Here is a 19,862-nt window from a genome sequence, read left to right on the forward strand (position 1 = left end):
TCCTTCCCTCTCACCTCAGGTATGGGGTCGGACAGCAGGCTGTAGAGCTTCTCGTGGGCACTGTCCCTGACACCACACCAGCGGGCCGAGTCAAAGTTCTGCCAGATGCGTCCCAGGCAGATGGCCACCCACTGACGAAGCAGGGGGTGAGGGTCAGAGAGCTGCTCCAGGCAGATGGCTATCAGGTTCCCCTGCAGGCAGGCCTCCTGGGGGGGTAGAAGGAGGGTTGAGGAGGAGGACGAGTAAGGAGTTGGTAGGCCATGTCAGTAATTCACACACAAGTCCACACAATTTCCTTTGATGAGACCCTGTAGGATGTACACACACTTTATGACTTGGCTTTAAGCTGAGCTTCACGTCTGGAAGTCTATGGGCAAACCAACAGGGAACTAACCTCTACCTCCCACTGTGAACACGAAGGTTCGACGTCCAATACTTGACAGTTAAGAGTCCGTCACCTGTTATGTGGGGTTGTATTGGTTCCGGTGGCTATGAAAAGCCACCACTTGAAAGCCTATACCTATTTTGGCAGACTCTCTGCCTTGTGGCAGTGTCAAACTATCCTCCATCAGACAACTAGAGCAGTTCAGGGATTTGTGTACAAGCTGTAACAACGTTTTAACGTGATCACACCGTAGCTGAGCCCAACCAGTAGGAGTACCATCACTCCTAACCCCTGAAGCTTAGACCACATGTTCCAACCAATCCACGAGCGGCACGTCTCTGTAATGTTGGAGCTCATCTATTATTAACACAGAGCCAATGGGAGACGGAGACCATTAAACAAACAGAGAGAGAGGAGGGGGAGAGAGAGAGAGAGAGAGAGAGGGAGAGGGAGAGAGGAGGGAGGGGGGGGAGAGAGAGAGAGGAGGGAGGAGAGAGAGAGAGAGAGAGAGGAGGGAGGAGAGAGAGAGAGAGGAGGGAGGAGAGAGAGAGAGAGGAGGAAGGAGAGAGAGAGAGAGGAGGGAGGGGGGGAGAGAGAGGAGGGAGGGGGAGAGAGAGAGAGGAGGGAGGGGGAGAGGGAGAGGGAGAGGGAGAGGAGGAGGGGGAGAGAGAGGGAGGGGGAGAGGGATGGAGGGGGAGAGAGAGAGAGGAGGGAGAGGGAGAGAGGAGGGAGGGGGAGAGAGAGAGAGGAGGGAGGGGGAGAGAGAGAGAGGAGGGAGGGGGAGAGAGAGAGAGGAGGGAGGGGGAGAGAGAGAGGAGGGAGGGGGAGAGAGAGAGAGGAGGGAGGGGGAGAGAGAGAGAGGAGGGAGGAGAGAGAGAGAGAGAGAGAGGAGGGAAGGGAGAGAGAGAGAGAGAGAGGAGGGAAGGGGGAGACAGAGAGCAACCGACAGAGAGCAACCGACAGAGAGCAACCGACAGAGAGCAACCGACAGAGAGCAACCGACAGAGAGCAACCGACAGAGAGCAACCGACAGAGAGCAACCGACAGAGAGCAACCGAGGGGGGTTTGTAAGTCTGTGGATCTATGAGACTCAAACACCAAAAACCACGTGAAGAGGTCTGGAGCAGTTTCTGGGAATAAATGAGGAGTATACGGTGTACGGTGACAGTTGCCATGATAAAGTGTTGTCAGGAGAGAGAGAGCAGAATGGGAGGAAATGTTGAAAATATGACTTATCTACTCTACTGAGAGTTGGGGGGAATTAATGAGTGTGTCTGTTGAAGGGATTTTAATCAATGTGGGGCTTGCTTTATAATAGTGGCATCTTTAAAGTGATTTCTTCATCGAATCATTTACCACATTCTCCCCTAACACACACACACACACACACCTGGCCTGTGGTGTAGCTGTTGACAATCACAGCCAGGATAAAGACAGCCATGGTGCGGTGCTCAGCCTGAAACAGAAAACACAAGAAACACAGTCAACTGCCATGTATCAACTCAGTATCCCAACACCTCATTCATTACTGGGAGCTATGGATCATAGCACACAACATGTTTGAGTAGGTAGAAGTTGTCACTAACCACTGATACAGGGTCAGATATATTCTCAGCTATAATGGAAAAGGTTATGATCGGAGGTAAGGGCAATCTGATTCTAGATCTATGGTTAAGGGTAACATCTGGGTCACACCCATGGGTGCCTTCTGGCGCTTTCGGTTTTCTCATGCTCTGATTGGGTGATACTCACGGGCATGTAGGGGTCGGCCAGGACAGACAGGAAGTACTTGTGTCCGTTGTCCTTTACCAGGTCTGCCTGACACGACTAGAGAGCGAGAGGAGAGAGAGAAACAATCCAGTAAGTTAGTCAAGACATCTCGCCATTAATCTGCTGTTAATACAAACGGTGAACAAAACATGACTCAGACACGTCACTGACAAGTCTCCTGCCATACTTACAGTCGAATCAACTCAGCCTAAATAACTCTCATGTCTTCTATTTAGGTAGATTACTTTTTTGTGCTCCTTGAGGAAATGTCATATGTTGCAGCACTACAAATATGCACTACTCAATATAGAATTTATAACCACGGTTAAAGAATTAGCCAAGACAATAACTCAACACCCGAGTCACACTACTAAACGGACAGAGAAACTTCTCTTCCTGTTCTTTCATCTCAAAGTCCTTTGATTATTCTTAACCATTGACTAACACTGACGACAACTCGGGTGTCTGGATGCTAAAGTATCACTAGAATACTACAGACTGTCCTACTACCTTCGTGTTATACCGTACGTTCTATGATGTAAGTCAAAATATGCTTTGTGTAAGTCAGTTTTAGGGTGGCCATTTTGTTCAACAGCTAAAATGTGCCCAAAGGGCAATGTTCTTTGTGTTACGGATAACCTAGTAAGCGAGTGTGTACTATAAACATGCCTAAAACATACTTATGGCACGGCCTCTACGAAAATTACTCAATATTGATATCCAATCGCTAGCTAAATACTTAAGTTGGTTGAGGATTCACTAAAATAAGGAGCAAAAATCAAATCAAATCTTATTGGTCACATACACGTGTTTAGCAGATGTTATTGCGGGTGTAGAGAAATGCTTGTGCTTCTAGTTCCGACAGGGCAGCAATATCTGACAAGGAATATCAAACAATCTCACAACATAAACCCAATACACACAACTCTAAGTAAAGGAATGGAATTAAGAATATATACATATTTGGATGAGCAATATCAGAGCGGCTTAGACTAAGATACAGTAGGATATTTTGCAGTATATACATATGAGATGAGCAACGCAAGATATGCAAACATTATTAAAGGGACTGGTGTTCCATTTATTAAAGTGGCCAATGATTTCAAGTCCCGTGTATCTAGGTTGCAGCCTCTCACAACTCAATCTCCTGATCATCAATCTCCGGATGATGACTACTCCACATTAACGTCAACTGACGTTAAACTGATTGACTGACTGAATGGGTTCAGATAGACATATCTTCTGCTTTTATCTGGGACTGTTATTGACTTTATGGCAATCGTGTCTCTGTACAGCTACACAGAGCTGCTCCATGTGATAGATACAACATGACTGTCCCTAAATAGACACATATCAACTATTCTGTAGGGAGAGTGAAATTGGTTTAAAATAAAGTGCAACAATTAAAAGGTAGCTTGCAATAATGGTAGGAGTTTGGTATGGGTTGGTTATTGTAATGGTGTACAGTGAGTGTTTGTGGGATGCATGTGTAGATATGTGCTAGTGTGTATGTGTGTGTGTGTTACTACTCACGCTGTCTACAGCCAGGATCTTAGCCCAGATGAAGACCAGCAGGGGTCGGAGCTCCCGCGCAGAGCTCTGTAGCAGCTTCAACACGTAGGGGAAGATCCCTACTGAGAGGGCCTGAACACACACAAGAGATATTATTCACTTTAAAGTTCCTACCCAAAGAAATCACAACTGGCTTTAACTATTGCGTCTTTCTAGCAACACCTCTATAATAATGAAAAGACTCAGAGGCCCCTAAGGCCCTAAATCGGTGTCTATTTTTAAATAAATATATACCACCCCTTCCCTAATTGGAGAAAACTAATGGACGACAACACTTAGGCTTCTACTTCCAGCTTATACATACAGTACTATATACATTTTACGGACAAAGTATATTTTATGTGAGTTACCTTTTGATCGTTTTTAGTCCCACCCTTCAGCTACCCTCAACCCATCTATCTCTGATCACCATCCAGTTCTGATTTCTAGTTCACTTTTTTTTTTTTTACTATGCAGTGATGTTTGACAAAGGTTCTGAACCTACATACATTTTACGGACACAGTATATTTTACATGAGTTATCTTGTTACTTTTAGTGTCTTCTAGTTGATATAGATTGTTTCTCACCTGACAGTAGATGAGTGCTTGTTTATCTATAATAATCATCTCTCTGTGCTAGCTAACCTTGTATTTAGGCTATGTGTTTGTGTATTGGTAGACAAGAATGCTGTATAGTTTCTCACCAGACTGACGGCCCAGGGCCCCAGGTCCAGGAAGCGGCCGAGCAGGTCCAGCGCTCTGAGTCTGTGAACCTGACTCAAGAGGACCTGAAAGAGACCAGGGAGGGGGCAGAGGTCAATATCGTGGCGTGTGCAACGTGTTTAGTGGCATCGTGAGCAAATGGAAAGCGGGAGAGGTGGAACAGGTGGCTCACACCACTCACCAATATGCTGGCACTGGCAGTTTGTCTCTCTCTCCGTGTGTGTGTGTGTGTGTGTGTGTGTGTGTGTGTGTGTGTGTGTGTGTGTGTGTGTGTGTGTGTGTGTGTGTGTGTGTGTGTGTGTGTGTGTGTGTGTGTGTGTGTGTGTGTGTGTGTGTGTGTGTGTGTGTGTGTGTGTGTATGAGAGAGTGTTTTGGCAGCTTCAGGTGTACATACCATATTAGCATAATAGGTCTGTGTGTAATAAGGTGAATATGAATACATGTGTATGGCTGTGTTCCCATCAGAGGAGGCTGGTGGGAGGAGCTATAGGAGGACGGGCTCATTGTAATGGCTGGAATGGAATCAATGGAACGGTATCAAACAGATCAAACGCATAGAAACCACACGTTTGACTCCATTCCATTCCAGCCATTACAATGAGCCCATCCTCCTATAGCTCCTCCCACCAGCCTCCACTGGTTCCCTGCGGTATATGACATTGTATTTGTGTGCATGTGGGTGAGGTGTTATGGTAACAGATTGCGTGTGTTTTTGGCACGCCAGCATCACCAGGACCGGACGTTGGCGTGTCCCCATGCGACCGCGACGTGGGCGAGAGGACATGTGCGCACATGGGGGGGGGGGGCGGATTCCTCACGGACCCACCCCCACGACCAACCCATACACACTGCTATTTCTATCATGGTTTTGTGTATTATTAGAGCAGTGTGACCTCAACCCAACGCAGGAGGAGACCGGGGTTGGACCGTGCCAGGGTTACCCCTCAACCCTCCAGGGGAACGTGTGAGAAAGGAGACCCTGGGAATTTGTGGTCTGTCTTATACAAGAGGAGAAATATTTAGCGATTTAAGAGCTGTTTGAATCGGAGGGATGAAAAAGTATACTTCTGAATGATGGTATTATATAAACAGCCACTAATGACACACACACAGAATAGCAAAGTCACTCACCAATCTTGTCCCAAATGCTGAGACAAGTGACAGTGACTAATCAGCATCATAAGTGGGCACGTGCGCTCACACACACACACACACACACACACACAAAACTAAAGCTAGCAGACTTAGACCAGCTCAAATGACAGAGTAATATGCTCTTTCATTGTCCTGTCAAAGCGTGTGGGTGATCATCCGTAACACGTGTTACAAGTCATCAGGGAGTGAATCAACCGGTACGTACAGATGTTCAATCTGCAGCCACCCACTGATTCACTAGACTGTCATAATGATTGAATGGGCTTTGTGAGAGTGTCCCTCCTAGAACTCCAACCCTTCTGAGCTAGCAATCGTAGGACAACGTCATCTTTCCCAATCCTTTTGTTTCAATGGGAAGTCAAGATGGGAAGTCTGTTACTATGACGACATCAAGAGGCATTCTCTGTCTGACCCCTGCTCTCTTTTACTTATTTTCCCAAAGCTCCTTATCAATAGATTACACACAATCGCACGCTGTTTCTCTGAGAACGCAATGTCACGGCTTTATATATTACAGATCGACGCAAGATTGTCCGTTCTACCGTGTGTGTGTGTATGTGTAAGAGCTTACGTGGGCGTGTACAATGCTCTACGTGCGCACACCCACTAACACACACAAATCACACCCGCTCCGCTCCCACCCATCAAAAAAAGAAACCCCCTCCACACTATCCCTCCCCGACGGTTCTCCCAGACCGTCTCCTGGTTTTTTAATTTGCCTTTCTTTCCCCAGTGGACATGTGAGGGAAGGCTGCAGCTCACAGCTCTGCTGAGTCAGGGGGAAATGACCACGCCGAGTACAGCATGGAGCCGTACAGCATAGGGGCTAGGCCAGCACAACAACACATGGGGCTACTGCTGCTGTGAAGTGCCACTTTAAAGAAAATATTGCCTGACAAAGTGCGTTAGGGAGAGGGTGATGGAAGGAGAGAAAGAGCAGCGAGAACAAGAGCGAGAGAGAGCGAAAGAGATAGGGAGCGCAAGGAGCTAGCAAGGCAGATAAATGCATTATTTGTGGCGATAGAGAGCAGGCCATGATTTAACTGAGCCAGGCTTACAGACAGCACAGCAACCGCTTGACATTTTAAGGGCAACTCCGCCACGCCACTTTAAACATTTGGAATGTAATTATAATTGCATATTTTTGCAGTGGCCACAATTTAAAAATGCATAATAAGAGATTTAAACGATGATGGAGAATCCTCCTGGATTATCAACCCCACCACTTACAGAACGAGTTCCCGGCTGCGCCTCACAACAGGACAGGCTGAAATGCGCCAATTAGAATTTTGATTACAACGTGCACATAGGCTCCAGTTGTTTTAACGGAATAGTCTCAAACGTTTTGTCAGCTCAGATTTACTCAAGAGGCGTCATTTTTTAAATTTATTATATAATTATATAAATATATATATATATTTTATGTATTCATTCAGGATGACAGTGCGGACCGAACCAAGGTTCCCGTACCGAACAGTTTGATACGAATATGCGTACCGTCACACCACTATGAAGTATTTAGTGATGTCCTACACAATTTAGTGTAATTTTATGACTTCATGTCTATTGACATCTTCGTGATGTTTTCAAGTAGGATCCCTGAGATGACTAAAACATTCAATTAAATCATATTCAGCTTTCTATATAACCCATCTTTAGTTTTCTGCTCATATTGGAACTCCCTGGTGTATGTTGCTCTGGTTGTCTTTGTCTAATAACATCTATACATATTTTAAATAGATGCTCAAAAATCAATAATGACATTTAGTCAGCTTATGACAATCGCTTTTCTGTTGTTCAAGGCTCAATTCCATTCTGTAAAACCACTCCCACCGTCACGATGAAGTTGCAGCTCTATTGCATTGTTTCCAATTAAGCAATAAGGCATGAGGGGCCAATACTCCGCGATGCGTCGTGCCTAAGAACATCCCTTAGCCGTGGTATATTGGCCATCTACCACAAACCCCCGAGATGCCTTATTGCCATTATAAACTGGTTACCAACGTAATTAGAGCAGTAAAAATAAATGTTTGTCATTCCCGTGGTATACAACGGCTGTCGGCCAATCAGCAATCAGGGCTCGAACCACCCAGTTTCTAATAAGCCTATATTTTAGAAGTTAATTAATTGTAAACGTCATACTTTTTATTAGTTCCAAACGGCCTACAGTTGTTCGATGGTTGCGTTGGACAGTCGCAAAGGTATTTAGTTGTTATTGTTGAAAACACTAGATGCAGCAGGGTTAGCTACTTAGCTAGCTAGCATTGTGTATGTGATCGCCAAAGGAAAAGGCTTCAATCAGAGACTAGGACGTGTAGTGATTTGCCTGTAAATTTCATAATAAAAGTCGTGTTCTAACAGGCCTAACATTTACATGCTGTTTGGACTGTTGTTTAAGATTAAACTTGGCTGTTATTGTTGCAAACCCTATTATTTCGGATGTAGCAGTCGGGCTAGCTAGCAGGCTAGCAAACCATCAGAGCCAGTAACTTCTTGTTCGGATCGTTAGCATCTAATTTGAAATGATTTGTGAATGTAATGCAGTTAATTGATGACAATGACATGAAGATTCAGCATTATATAGGGCATTCACTAGAATGTAGTGAAATACTGGCTAAATTCAAGAGGGCGCTACTAAATGAATGTCTAAACTAGGCTGACAAAGTTAGCACATTAATAACGCACTAATGTGTAACATCTTTTCAGCATAGATTTTTTTTGGGGACACCATTAATGCAATGTCTAATGTCTAAGCAACTGGCTCAGCGAAAATAAATTAGGACGACTGAAGTGTATGGTCACAGGTTTATGTTCTGTGGAATTCATGACATTGTTGGACAGGTTTATGCTGTTTGTTCTTGGTATCCATAAAGCAAGTTATTTTTTATAGCCAACTCTCAGATCAGCTATTGGGAGATCAATAATTTGGAATGGCTAAAGCTTTAACAGTGTGTGGGGCCTACTGGGAGCATTAGTAAGTTACAGGAATGTTGTATTTCTTAACTTGTTTAGGGTGAATACGCCATTAAGAAAATTCTGATAGATAATATTTGTTGTGTTTGTCCCTACACACCTACAACTCAATACACAGCTTTTGTTTTTAAATGGAAAAATCTTTATTTTAGCACCAAATGTAACATTTGCGATTAACTACAGAATTTAATGTGATTAATTGCAATTCATTATTTTAATCGTTTGACAGCCCTAGTCAAAACCTAGTTCTCTTTAGCCTATGTCATTATGAATCACATAACCTTAATATGCTTACTGATTAAATAAGAACGTTAGTTTGTTGGAACCGTTGCAAGTTTAGATCTTCCATATTTCGGCGTCGGGAGGTGGTAAGATTAGGAGGCGTTTCCACACTCCGGACCAATCAAATTCAATTTGATACCCTTGTTATTTTCATCTCCAGATCCGTGACTTTCTATTCCTCGAAACCCGGTCAATCAACGTTGAAAGGGGCCGTTTCTATGGCGATTTAAAGGGAAAGACTCAGAAAACTGGAAGATGTTTTTTGGGTAGGGCAGATATTTTACGCCCGTTGGTGTATGTATGTTTGTGTACCTGCAGTACGATGGGGAGCTGTTCGGGGGGGTTCCTGTTCTCCACTCCCATGGTCAGCCACACCTGGAACGCTGTCAGCTGCTCTGCAAAGAACGGACTGTGCTATTGGGATGAAACACAAACACAATCGTTTTAATACATCTATGATGAATAGACATACAGTACATTGATACTGAGCTCACTCACACAGAGTACATACAAAAGCATGTGGACACACCTTCAAATGAGCGGATTCGGCTATTTCAGCCACACCCGTTGCTGATAGGTATATAAAATCGAGTACAACTCCATGCAATCTCCATAGACAAACCGTGGCAGTAGAATGGCCTTACTGAAGAGCTCAGTGACTTTCAATGTGGCACCGTCATAGGATGCCACCTTTCCTACAAGTCAGTTCGTCTAATGTCTGCCCTGTTAGAGCTGCCCTGGTCAACTGTAAGTGCTGTTATTGTGAAGTGGAAACGTCTAGGAGCAACAAAAGCTCAGCCGCAAAGTGGTAGACCACACAAGCTGTCCTTGGTTGCAACACTGACTACTGAGTTCCAAACTGCCTCTGGAAGCAACGTCAGCACAAGAACTGTTCGTCGGGAGCTTCATGAAATGGTTTTCCATGGCCGAGCAGCCGCACACAAGCCTAAGATCACCATGTGCAATGCCAAACGTCGGGTGGACTGGGGTAAAGCTCACCACCATTGGACTATGGAGCAGTGGAAACACGTTCTCTGGAGTGATGAATCACGCTTCACCATCTGGTACTCCAACGGAAAAATCTGGTTTGGCGGATGCCTAGAGAATGCTACCTGCCCCAATGCATAGTGCCAACTGTAAAGTTTGGTGGATGAGGAATAATGGTCTGGGGCTGTATTTCATGGTTTGGGCTAGACTCCTTAGTTCCAGTGAAGGGAAATCTTAACGCTACAGCATATAATTACATTCTAGACAATTTTGTGCTTCCAACTTTGTGGCAACAGTTTGGGGAATGCCCTTTCCTGTTTCAGCATGACAATGCCCCTGTGAAAAAAGCAAGGTCCATACAGAAATGGTTTGTCGAGATCGGTGTGGAAGAACTTGAATGGCCTGCACGGAGCCCTGACTTCAACCCCATCGAACACCTTTGGGATGAATTGGAACGGCGACTGCGAGCAGGGCCTAATTGCCCAACCTAACTAATACTCTCGTAGCTGAATGGAAGCAAGTACCCACAGCAATGATCCAATATCTAGTGGAAAGCCTTCCCATTAGAGTGGAGGCTGTTATAACAGCAAAGGGGATACCAACTCCATATGCCCTTGATATTGGAATGAGATGCTCGACGAGGAAGTGTCCACATACTTTTGGTCACGTTTTGTATCTTGACCTGCATACAAACACAGCTGTGACCTCTCAAACACACAACTCAACAATAGCATTATCCATTTAACAGTTAGAGCTAGAACACCATTCTCTAACACACACACATTAGGCTTAATGCATTGATAATGGAACTGTACACACGGCACCATACATCTCAATGTAGAATGAGTTTAATGAGTTTTGTAACAATGTTTATTTATTTTTGTGTGTAAGTTATATAAGCATGTGGACGGCAACTCAGCACGTCGATGTCAACAATGCAACATGCAGACACTAGTCATGAAACTAACGCAGCACACCTCCTCTCTATGACACACACACACACACCCCACGATCAACTGAATGGAGCCAATTCTTACACCGATCTGTCTATTATATAACACCTTTACATAAGGAAGCCTCTATTGTAGCCTTGACTCCTACCAGCTGCAGTAGTGTGTGTGAACGCGTGCCACTTCTTTATGTACCAGCCTTCTGTTCCCCACAGAGCAGTGCTTGTCATGACAATTTGTGTCTGCCGCTATTAACTGCACCATGACCAGTTTCATCATCATCGTCCCCTTAATATAGCAGAGGACATTACAACAGAGACTATCTCGCTGCCGAGAGTAGAGGGAAATTATTTGGTGAATAATCAAAGCACCACCGCTAACACCCACCCACGAGGAGCGAACGCTTGCGAACACCCACGAGGGAGGAACGAACGCGCGCGAACACACACACACCCACGAGGAGCGAACGCGCGTGAACACCCACGAGGAGCGAACGCGGCGAACACCCACGAGGAGCGAACGCGCGCGAACACCCACGAGGGAGGAACGAACGCGCGCGAACACACACACACACCCACGAGGAGCGAACGCGCGCAAACACCCACGAGGAGCGAACGCGCGCGAACACCCACGAGGAACGAACGCGCGCGAACACCCACGAGGAGCGAACGCGCGCGAACACCCACGAGGAGCGAACGCGCGCGAACACCCACGAGGAGCGAACGCGCGCGAACACCCACGAGGAGCGAACGCGCGCGAACACCCACGAGGAACGAACGCGCGCGAACACCCACGAGGAACGAACGCGCGCGAACACCCACGAGGAACGAACGCGCGCGAACACCCACGAGGAACGAACGCGCGCGAACACCCACGAGGAACAAACGCGCGCGAACACCCACGAGGAACAAACGCGCGCGAACACCCACGAGGAACGAACGCGCGCGAACACCCACGAGGAACAAACGCGCGCGAACACCCACGAGGAACAAACGCGCGCGAACACCCACGAGGAACAAACGCGCGCGAACACCCACGAGGAACAAACGCGTGCGTACACACACACCACCGCTATGCTCTCACACAATTACATGCGAGCACACACGAGGAGCGAACACGCGCAAACACACACGAGGAGCGAACACGCACACACGAGGAGCGAACGCACACACACACACACACACACACACACACGAGGAGCGAAAGCGCGCGCACACACACACACGAGGAGCGAACGCGCTCACACACACACACACGAGGAGCGAACGCGCGCGAACACCTACGAGGAACAACCGCGTGCGTACACACACACCACCGCTATGCTCTCACACAATTACATGCGAGCGGACACGCGCAAACACACACGAGGAGCGAACACGCACACACGAGGAGCGAACGCACACACACACACACACACACACGAGGAGCGAAAGCGCGCGCACACACACGAGGAGCGAACGCGCTCACACACACACACACGAGGAGCGAACGCGCGCGCACACACACACACACACACACACGGAGCAAACACGCGCGCGCACACACACACACACACACGAGGAGCGAACGCGCGCACACACACACACACACACACGAGGAGCGAACGCGCGCGCACAAACACACGAGGAGCAAACGCGCGCACACACACACACACAAGGAGCAAACGCGCGCGCACACACACACACACACACGAGGAGCACAAACACGCGAGGAGCAAAAGCGCGCGCACACACACGCGAGGAGCGAGCGAGCGCGCACACACACACGCGAGGAGCGAGCGAGCGCGCACACACACGCGAGGAGCGAGCGAGCGTGCACACACACGCGAGGAGCGAGCGAGCGTGCACACACACGCGAGGAGCGAGCGAGCGTGCACACACACGCGAGGAGCGAGCGAGCGTGCACACACGCGAGGAGCGAGCGAGCGTGCACACACACGCGAGGAGCGAGCGAGCGTGCACACACACGCGAGGAGCGAGCGAGCGTGCACACACACGCGAGGAGCGAGCGAGCGTGCACACACACGAGGGGCACCACCGCTATGCTCTCCCACAATTACATGCGGGCACACACGAGGAGCGAACGCACACACAAGGAGCGAACAAGAGCGAACACACACGAGGAGCGAACGCACGCGCGCACACACACACACGAGGAGCGAGCGCGCGCGCGCACACACACGAGGAGCGAGCGCGCGCGCGCACACACACACGAGGAGCGAGCGCGCGCGCGCACACACACGAGGAGAAATCGCGCGCGCGCACACACACACACACGAGGAGCGAGCGCACACACACACACGAGGAGCGAATGCGCGCACACAAACTAACAGAGTTCAGAGAGTTTCTCTGAATGAACTCAGAGAGTGAACGAGTCTCTTATCTCTCAAAAGGCAGATGGAGAAAGGGGGGAACATTTGTAGAGGACCCAGGGGGGTCAATTATAGTACCATTAAGCATGCGGGGGCGAAGGAAGAGAGGGAGGAGAATGGAGAAAGGGAAGAGGGATGTTCTCTCAGAAGAGGCACACCTCAACAAGTCAGGTGGGGAACTGATAGGACTGCAGACTCGGAGGGAGGGAGTCACGCTCTGTAGAGATTCATTGAACTTTTCCATACAAACTTTTGCAATGGGAGTGCATTGCTCTCTGCTTAATATGGTGTCTGAAAATAATTTCATAGCCACGTTTTTTGAGGAGATATGGAGGAAGAGAGAGACAAGTGAAAGAGGGAGTAAGAGGAGGGAGGGAGGAAGACGGGGATGTCAAACTAATTTAGCCGGCGGGCTGCTTTCGGTCTTCACCGGGGTCCGGAGGGCTGCACTGGGCCATGGGCTGTATGTCTGACACCCCCGGAGTAAGAGTTCCAGGGAGAGTGGGAAATAGATAGAGGGAGTTCAAGTAAAGACGGCATAGATAGAGTGAGGAAAAGAGAGAGATGGGAGAATTCAGAAGATGACGGTAGACGGCTTAAGGAGCCCTTACACAACCCCTGGTAATAATCTCATGTTTTCACAATCAGCTTTTCTACCCCTGCCTGGCCCAGGGTTTTCCCCCAGAGAGATTGGGAATTCAATATTACAATTGCAGTGGATTATTACACCATAACAGGATGCTAAACTTTTGTAGCTCGTCTGGACAGACCGACTATTCTATTTCTACAGGGAGCTGCAGCAAAGCATCTTTTATGACAATCTCAAGTTCAATCTCTGGGTATATAATACATTTGTATTTGATTCGATATTTTTGTAGAAAAGCATGGAGGAAGGTGGTATACGGCAGGGCAGCATGTATTGTAGTATACAATTCATACCACCCAAACTGACCCCAATGATGATGCGTTAGAGCTGACTACCACAGTGGGAAACTTTCAAGCGCTTGTGTTGAAAATATCTTATAATGAATGATGGAGTTGCACTGACTGGACAAGTAGCCCCAGACGGGTTTACCAGGATGGAGTGATATGATGCTATTAGACATGACATTTCACCCCTGCATCCACTGGGTCAGATGGGTAATAGGGTGATACACTGACTGGGCCGGAGAGAGTGTTTGTGATGATTCAGTGGAAATAAAATATATATTTTAAACTCATAGAAGTGCCAAAGTTACCAGGGTAAATAAAATGAAAGGTAAAGAACTTGAAAGTGTGTAGTCAGAAGTGACCGACAGCCATCCATCAGCGAATGGGGTTATTTATCAGTGAGGTGTCAAACACACAGAAATTGTATCCACAGCATACAGGGCAATTTATCTTAGCGCCTGAGGGCTATTCAAATGAAGGGGAAAAGCCTTCGGCAGTGTGGCCCCGCAGGACCTTGGTGAAGACAGAACTTGGACACCAGGCAAAATGAGTTTGAGACCCCTGACAGACAGACAGACACACACACGCCATGACTAAGTCCCAAAGTTAGAGGAACCCGCACTGATAAATGGAAAAAAACACACTCACCCTGAAGGCGGTGCCCTCCTCAATGATGGTGGGCAGCTGAGAGAGACAGATGTCCACAGCCAGGTCCCATGCCTGCCTGTAGAGGAACGATGCACACACACACACACACACACACACACACACAAGGCATCAACAACCCAAATGTCCAACACACACACATAGACGGTCCTAGAGAGGAAAGCATTGAGGCTTTGATCCATTCCAAAGTGTTCTCCCTGGTCATCATGTTTAATTCATACTGTTACATAACACACATTAAACCCCCTTCACTGCTGCACTCTCACAACAACCCCCCCTTCCCCTCCCTCCACTCACCAACCCGCCCTTTTCCCCTATCCTCCAACCCCCCTTTTCCCTATTTGCTCTGAGGCAGCACTTGGGGTCTGCAGCTAAGGGGGTTGTCCTCTGGTTAGAAAGCGCACCAGGAATTGAGCATTTGGTTGACGAATGCAACAATACGCAACGTTACAGATGTGTTCCAGTCATCGAACGCAACTCTAACAACACTGCCTTTGCCTATTCCATCCAGGTAACAGTGGAATCCAAGATAAATGACGATACAATTCTCTACGGAGAAAGATATTTCCCTAGTCAAATGATCCTAGATGCTAGTTATAATCTATGTAGAATACAAATCATCATATCATTCACATAACACAGTGTGCACTCAATATTCATATCAGGTATAAATATCTGTAATCCCAGTGGATGAATATATCAAATATATGAAACATCTGGAATCAGTCGAGACAAGCAGACAAACATTCGTTCGGCGACAAAAAAAACATCTCTCTTGTTGTTAGTATCAGTTTGGGAAGTGAGTGAAAAGTGACATGAAACGTGATTGGGATTTGTTAGGAGTGAGGGCTGTGTGATGGCCGCAGGTAGCATAGCGGTTAAGAGCGTTGGGCCAGTAACCGAAAGGTCACTGGTTCGAATCTCCGAGCCGTCGTTCAAAACTCAAGTCAACACATCTGTCATTGCTGCTGTGAACCGCATCACAAGAGCAACGCCAAAGAAGAGATGTGTAAAACAATTGACATTATTGATGCAATTTCAATGTTGTTTGAGTTGCTTTGTGTATCACTACATTAGCTTGAGATGATGTTACTGCAACACTGCTCACTGCATCCAAGTTGCTCGACATAGGCGTTTCAAAGAGCTGTCAGTCAAGGTGAGCACATGGATAATAAACTCCCCGCCCACAAAGCCTTGTCTTTTCAAACTTCCTGGTAGTTAGCCATGAGATTAAAAGTACTTTTTCAAACGTTTTCAGCATTTCTATCCAAAACAAATATAGGTGATATTTTAGGCCCTCAAAAGTCTATTTTACATGGAAATCAGAATAACAGTTCGGGACCTTGGGACCTTTCAGAAAGTGTGTATGAGGGAATTTGTATCTAGTTGCTGACACTGCTATAGCTTCTACCTGCAGCAGAGCTTGGTGCAGCCATAGCGCCATACACCCCCCCACCACACACACAGTCGTGCACACCTGTCCCCAGCCAATTTATATCCTAATAATGGCCCACTAATAAAGACACAACAAGAGCATTTTAATAACACTTGCTGGTTATGTATGGACACGATCATCAATCAACATATTTCCCCAAACCCTCACAATTTCTCACCACCTCCACACTGTGTTTTTCCTCATTTTCTGTGTCTCTTACTCTGTCCCCTACACACTTTCTATTAGTCTCTCTCTTCCACTCTTTCTTCCTTCTTTACGGCTATCTAGCTACCTCAACACTTCCTATCAGTCTCTCTCTTCCACTCTTTCTTTCTTCCTTCTTTACGGCTATCTAGCTACCTCAACACTTCCTATCAGTCTCTCTCTTCCACTCTTTCTTTCTTCCTTCTTTACGGCTATCTAGCTACCTCAACACTTCCTATCAGTCTCTCTCTTCCACTCTTTCTTCCTTCCTTCTTTACTGCTATCTAGCTACCTCAACACTTCCTATCAGTCTCTCCTCCACTCTCTCTTACCACCCCTTGTTCTCCTTTGACTTCTTCCTTCCCCTCCCTCCACATTCTCTCTCTGTGCTTCCTTTCTTGCTGGCTCAAGCATCTCTTTAGAGCTGTGATGGGGTGTAGTAACACAAAGGAAGACCCCAGATTATTCAGTGCTATTTACTGTCTTCTCAAGAAGAGATAATGGAGGCAATAAGAGATGAAAACAGGCGAACACTCCCCCCAACTAATGCTTTTAGCGACTGATGGTGGAAAAACACACAAAAGGATTTTGCAGACAGTTTTCAACATGAATCTAATGAATGGACAGACATTAGATTTAATAGAAAAGGCCAACAGAGAGAAAGTGTGTGTGTGTGCGCCAGCACGTCTTACCACATGGCGTGCATGTATGTAGGTGGCAGGCGCGGACTGCTGACAGGGGTGCAGTTGTATGACCTCATTATCCTCTCGGCCAACAGGAAGTTGCGGAATAAACTGGCCACCAACAGGTCCTGACGAAAGAGCTTCTGGAACAGATCTAGAGAGAGAGAGGATGAGTAAGAGAAGAGAGAGGATGAGGGTTTTCAAATTTTGCACAAAAATAATAATAATAATTAAATATCACATTTACATAAGTATTCAGACCCTTTACTCAGTACTTTGTTGAATCATTTTTGGCAGTGATTACAGTCTCAAGTCTTCTTGGGTATGACGCTACAAGCTTGGTACACCTGTATTTGAGGAGTTTCTCCCATTCTTCTCTGCAGATCCTCTCAAAGTATCAGGTTGCTGCACAGCTATTTTCAGGTCACTACAGAGATGTTCGGTCGGATTTAAGTCCGGACTCTGGCTGGGCCACTCAAGGACATTCAGAGACTTGTCCCGAAGCCACTCCTGCATTGTCTTGGCTGTGTACTTAGGGTTATTGCTCTGTTGGAAGGTGAACCTTCACCCCAGTCTGAGGTCCTGAGCACTCTGGAGTAGGTTTTTTATCAAGGATCTCTCTGTACTTTTCTCCGTTCATCTTTCCCTCGATCCTGACTAGACTCCCAGTCCCTGCCGCTCAACAACATCCCCACAGCATGATGCTGCACCCACCAAGCTTCACCGTAGGGATGGTGCCAGGTTTCCTCCAGAAGTGACGCTTGGCATTTAGACCAAAGAATTCAATCTTGGTTCTCATGGTCAGAGTCCTTTAGATGCCTTTTACTGAGGAGTGGCTTCCGTCTGGCCACTCTACCATAAAGGCCTGATTGGTGGAGTGCTGCAGAGATGGTTGTTCTTCTGGAAGATTCTCCCATCTCCACAGAGGAACTCTGGAGCTCTGTCAGAGTGACCATCGAGATCTCGGTCACCTCCCTGACATAGGCCCTTCTCCCCCGATTGCGCAGTTTGTCTGGTCGGCCAGCTCTAGGAAGAGTCTTGGTGGTTCCAAACTTCTTCCATTTAAGAATGATGGAGGCCACCGGGTTCTTGGGGACCTTCAATGCTGCAGACATTATTTGGTACCCTTCCCCAGATCTGTGCATCGACACAATCCTGTCTCGGAGCTCTACGGACAATTCCTTCAACCTCATGGCTTGGTTTTTGCTCTGACATGCACTAGCATCTGTGGGACATTATATAGACAGGTGTTTGCCTTTCCAAATCATGTCCAATCAATTGAATTTACTACAGGTGGACTCCAATCAAGTTGTAGAAGCATCAATGATGATCAATGGAAACAGGAAGCACCTGAGCTCAATTGCGAGACTCATAGCAAAGGGTATGAATACTTATGGTACCTATTTCTTACTTTTTATAAATTTGCAACAATTTTTTAAAACCTGTTTTTGTTTGGTCATTATGGGGTATTGTGTGTAGATTGATGATAAAAAAAACATTTGATCCATTTTAGAATAAGGCTGTAATTCAAAATGTTGAAAAGTCAATACTTTCGGAATGTACTGTAGGTGTGTATGTATAGTGTGTGAATGTATAGTGTGTGAATGTATTGTGTATTGAATGTGGACAGACAGGCAGAGTGCAGTAGCAGCCCCAGATAGATCAAGGCAGGGGGCGGTAGTGACATTTTCAACTCTTATTATTAATTCATGCATTATCTCATTTAGTTTAATGGGGCCAGGTTGCTCCAGTGTTAATCCCCAACTAATGATAATAATTGGTGTGTGTGGGTGTGTGTGTGAGAGAGAGTGAGTCTGTCTGTGTACAAGTGTTTTGATTGTGGTGTGACTCGAGTGCGTGTTCGCGTGCTTTTGTGTGTGACAGAGTGTGTGTGTGTGTGTGAATATGTCTGTGTGAGAGTGTTTTGTGTGGTGAGGTGTGTGTGTGTAGTGGATTAGGTGTGCCGTGCCTTCATGAAGGAGATTCTCTGTGATGTACACTGATTAATGAATTGCAGTGCCGTATGGCTTCTGGGGCTTATCAGCCTATCACCACTGTTCTCTTCTTACATCACGACTCACATGAGTGTTTGTGAGAGAGAGAGAGGGAGAAAGCGAGCGAGAGAGAGATACTTTCTACTTGTCTGGGCAGCTCAGGTAGACACAGGGGTATGAGTGTGTATGCTTGCATATATGCTCCCAAGCTCATGTGTGTGTGTGTGTGTGTGTGTGTGTGTGTGTGTGTGTGTGTGTGTGTGTGCACCTCTGGGCAGCACGTTCCAGGCGATAGTGTCAGTGATAGCAGTGAAGATCCAGTTGAGCTCTCCCAGTGGGGTGCGTCTGTCATTCAGTCTCCCAGGTATCCTACACAACACCATAGATTTGTGAGTAACATTAAGATATAGGTAACTGACAAAATAAAGGAAACACCAACATAAAGTGTCTTAATAGGGGGGGGGGGAGGGGGTGGCACCACGAGTCACAACAGCTTCAATGCACCATGGCATAGATTCTACAAGTCTCTGGAACTCTGCTTTATATCTACGGTCGCATTCCTCCAACAGTGTTCTATATACACTGCTCAAAAAAATAAAGGGAACACTTAAACAACACAATGTAACTCCAAGTCAATCACACTTCTGTGAAATCAAACTGTCCACTTAGGAAGCAACACTGATTGACAATAAATTTCACATGCTGTTGTGCAAATGGAATAGACAAAAGGTGGAAATTATAGGCAATTAGCAAGACACCCCCAAAAAAGGAGTGATTCTGCAGGTGGTGACCACAGTCCACTT

General features: G+C 46.7%; 1 protein-coding gene across 8 annotated transcripts in view; it reads right to left on the bottom strand.

The window, feature by feature from the left end:
• The window catches only part of LOC129839645 (regulatory-associated protein of mTOR), a 181,314-nt gene that overhangs the window by 49,295 nt on the left and 112,157 nt on the right, over nt 1–19,862 (bottom strand). For all 8 annotated transcript variants that reach the window (XM_055907182.1, XM_055907188.1, XM_055907185.1 and 5 more), the window contains exons 9-17: nt 19,328–19,428; nt 17,075–17,219; nt 14,726–14,801; nt 9,152–9,253; nt 4,411–4,494; nt 3,689–3,799; nt 2,138–2,212; nt 1,776–1,841; nt 15–206 (exon numbers count right to left, since the gene is read on the bottom strand). In XM_055907182.1, coding sequence (XP_055763157.1) covers nt 15–206; nt 1,776–1,841; nt 2,138–2,212; nt 3,689–3,799; nt 4,411–4,494; nt 9,152–9,253; nt 14,726–14,801; nt 17,075–17,219; nt 19,328–19,428 — 952 coding nt within the window. The remainder of the gene's footprint in view (nt 1–14; nt 207–1,775; nt 1,842–2,137; nt 2,213–3,688; nt 3,800–4,410; nt 4,495–9,151; nt 9,254–14,725; nt 14,802–17,074; nt 17,220–19,327; nt 19,429–19,862) is intronic.

Source organism: Salvelinus fontinalis, chromosome 40, assembly GCF_029448725.1.
Source record: "Salvelinus fontinalis isolate EN_2023a chromosome 40, ASM2944872v1, whole genome shotgun sequence".
Classification (NCBI taxonomy): Eukaryota; Metazoa; Chordata; class Actinopteri; order Salmoniformes; family Salmonidae; genus Salvelinus; species Salvelinus fontinalis.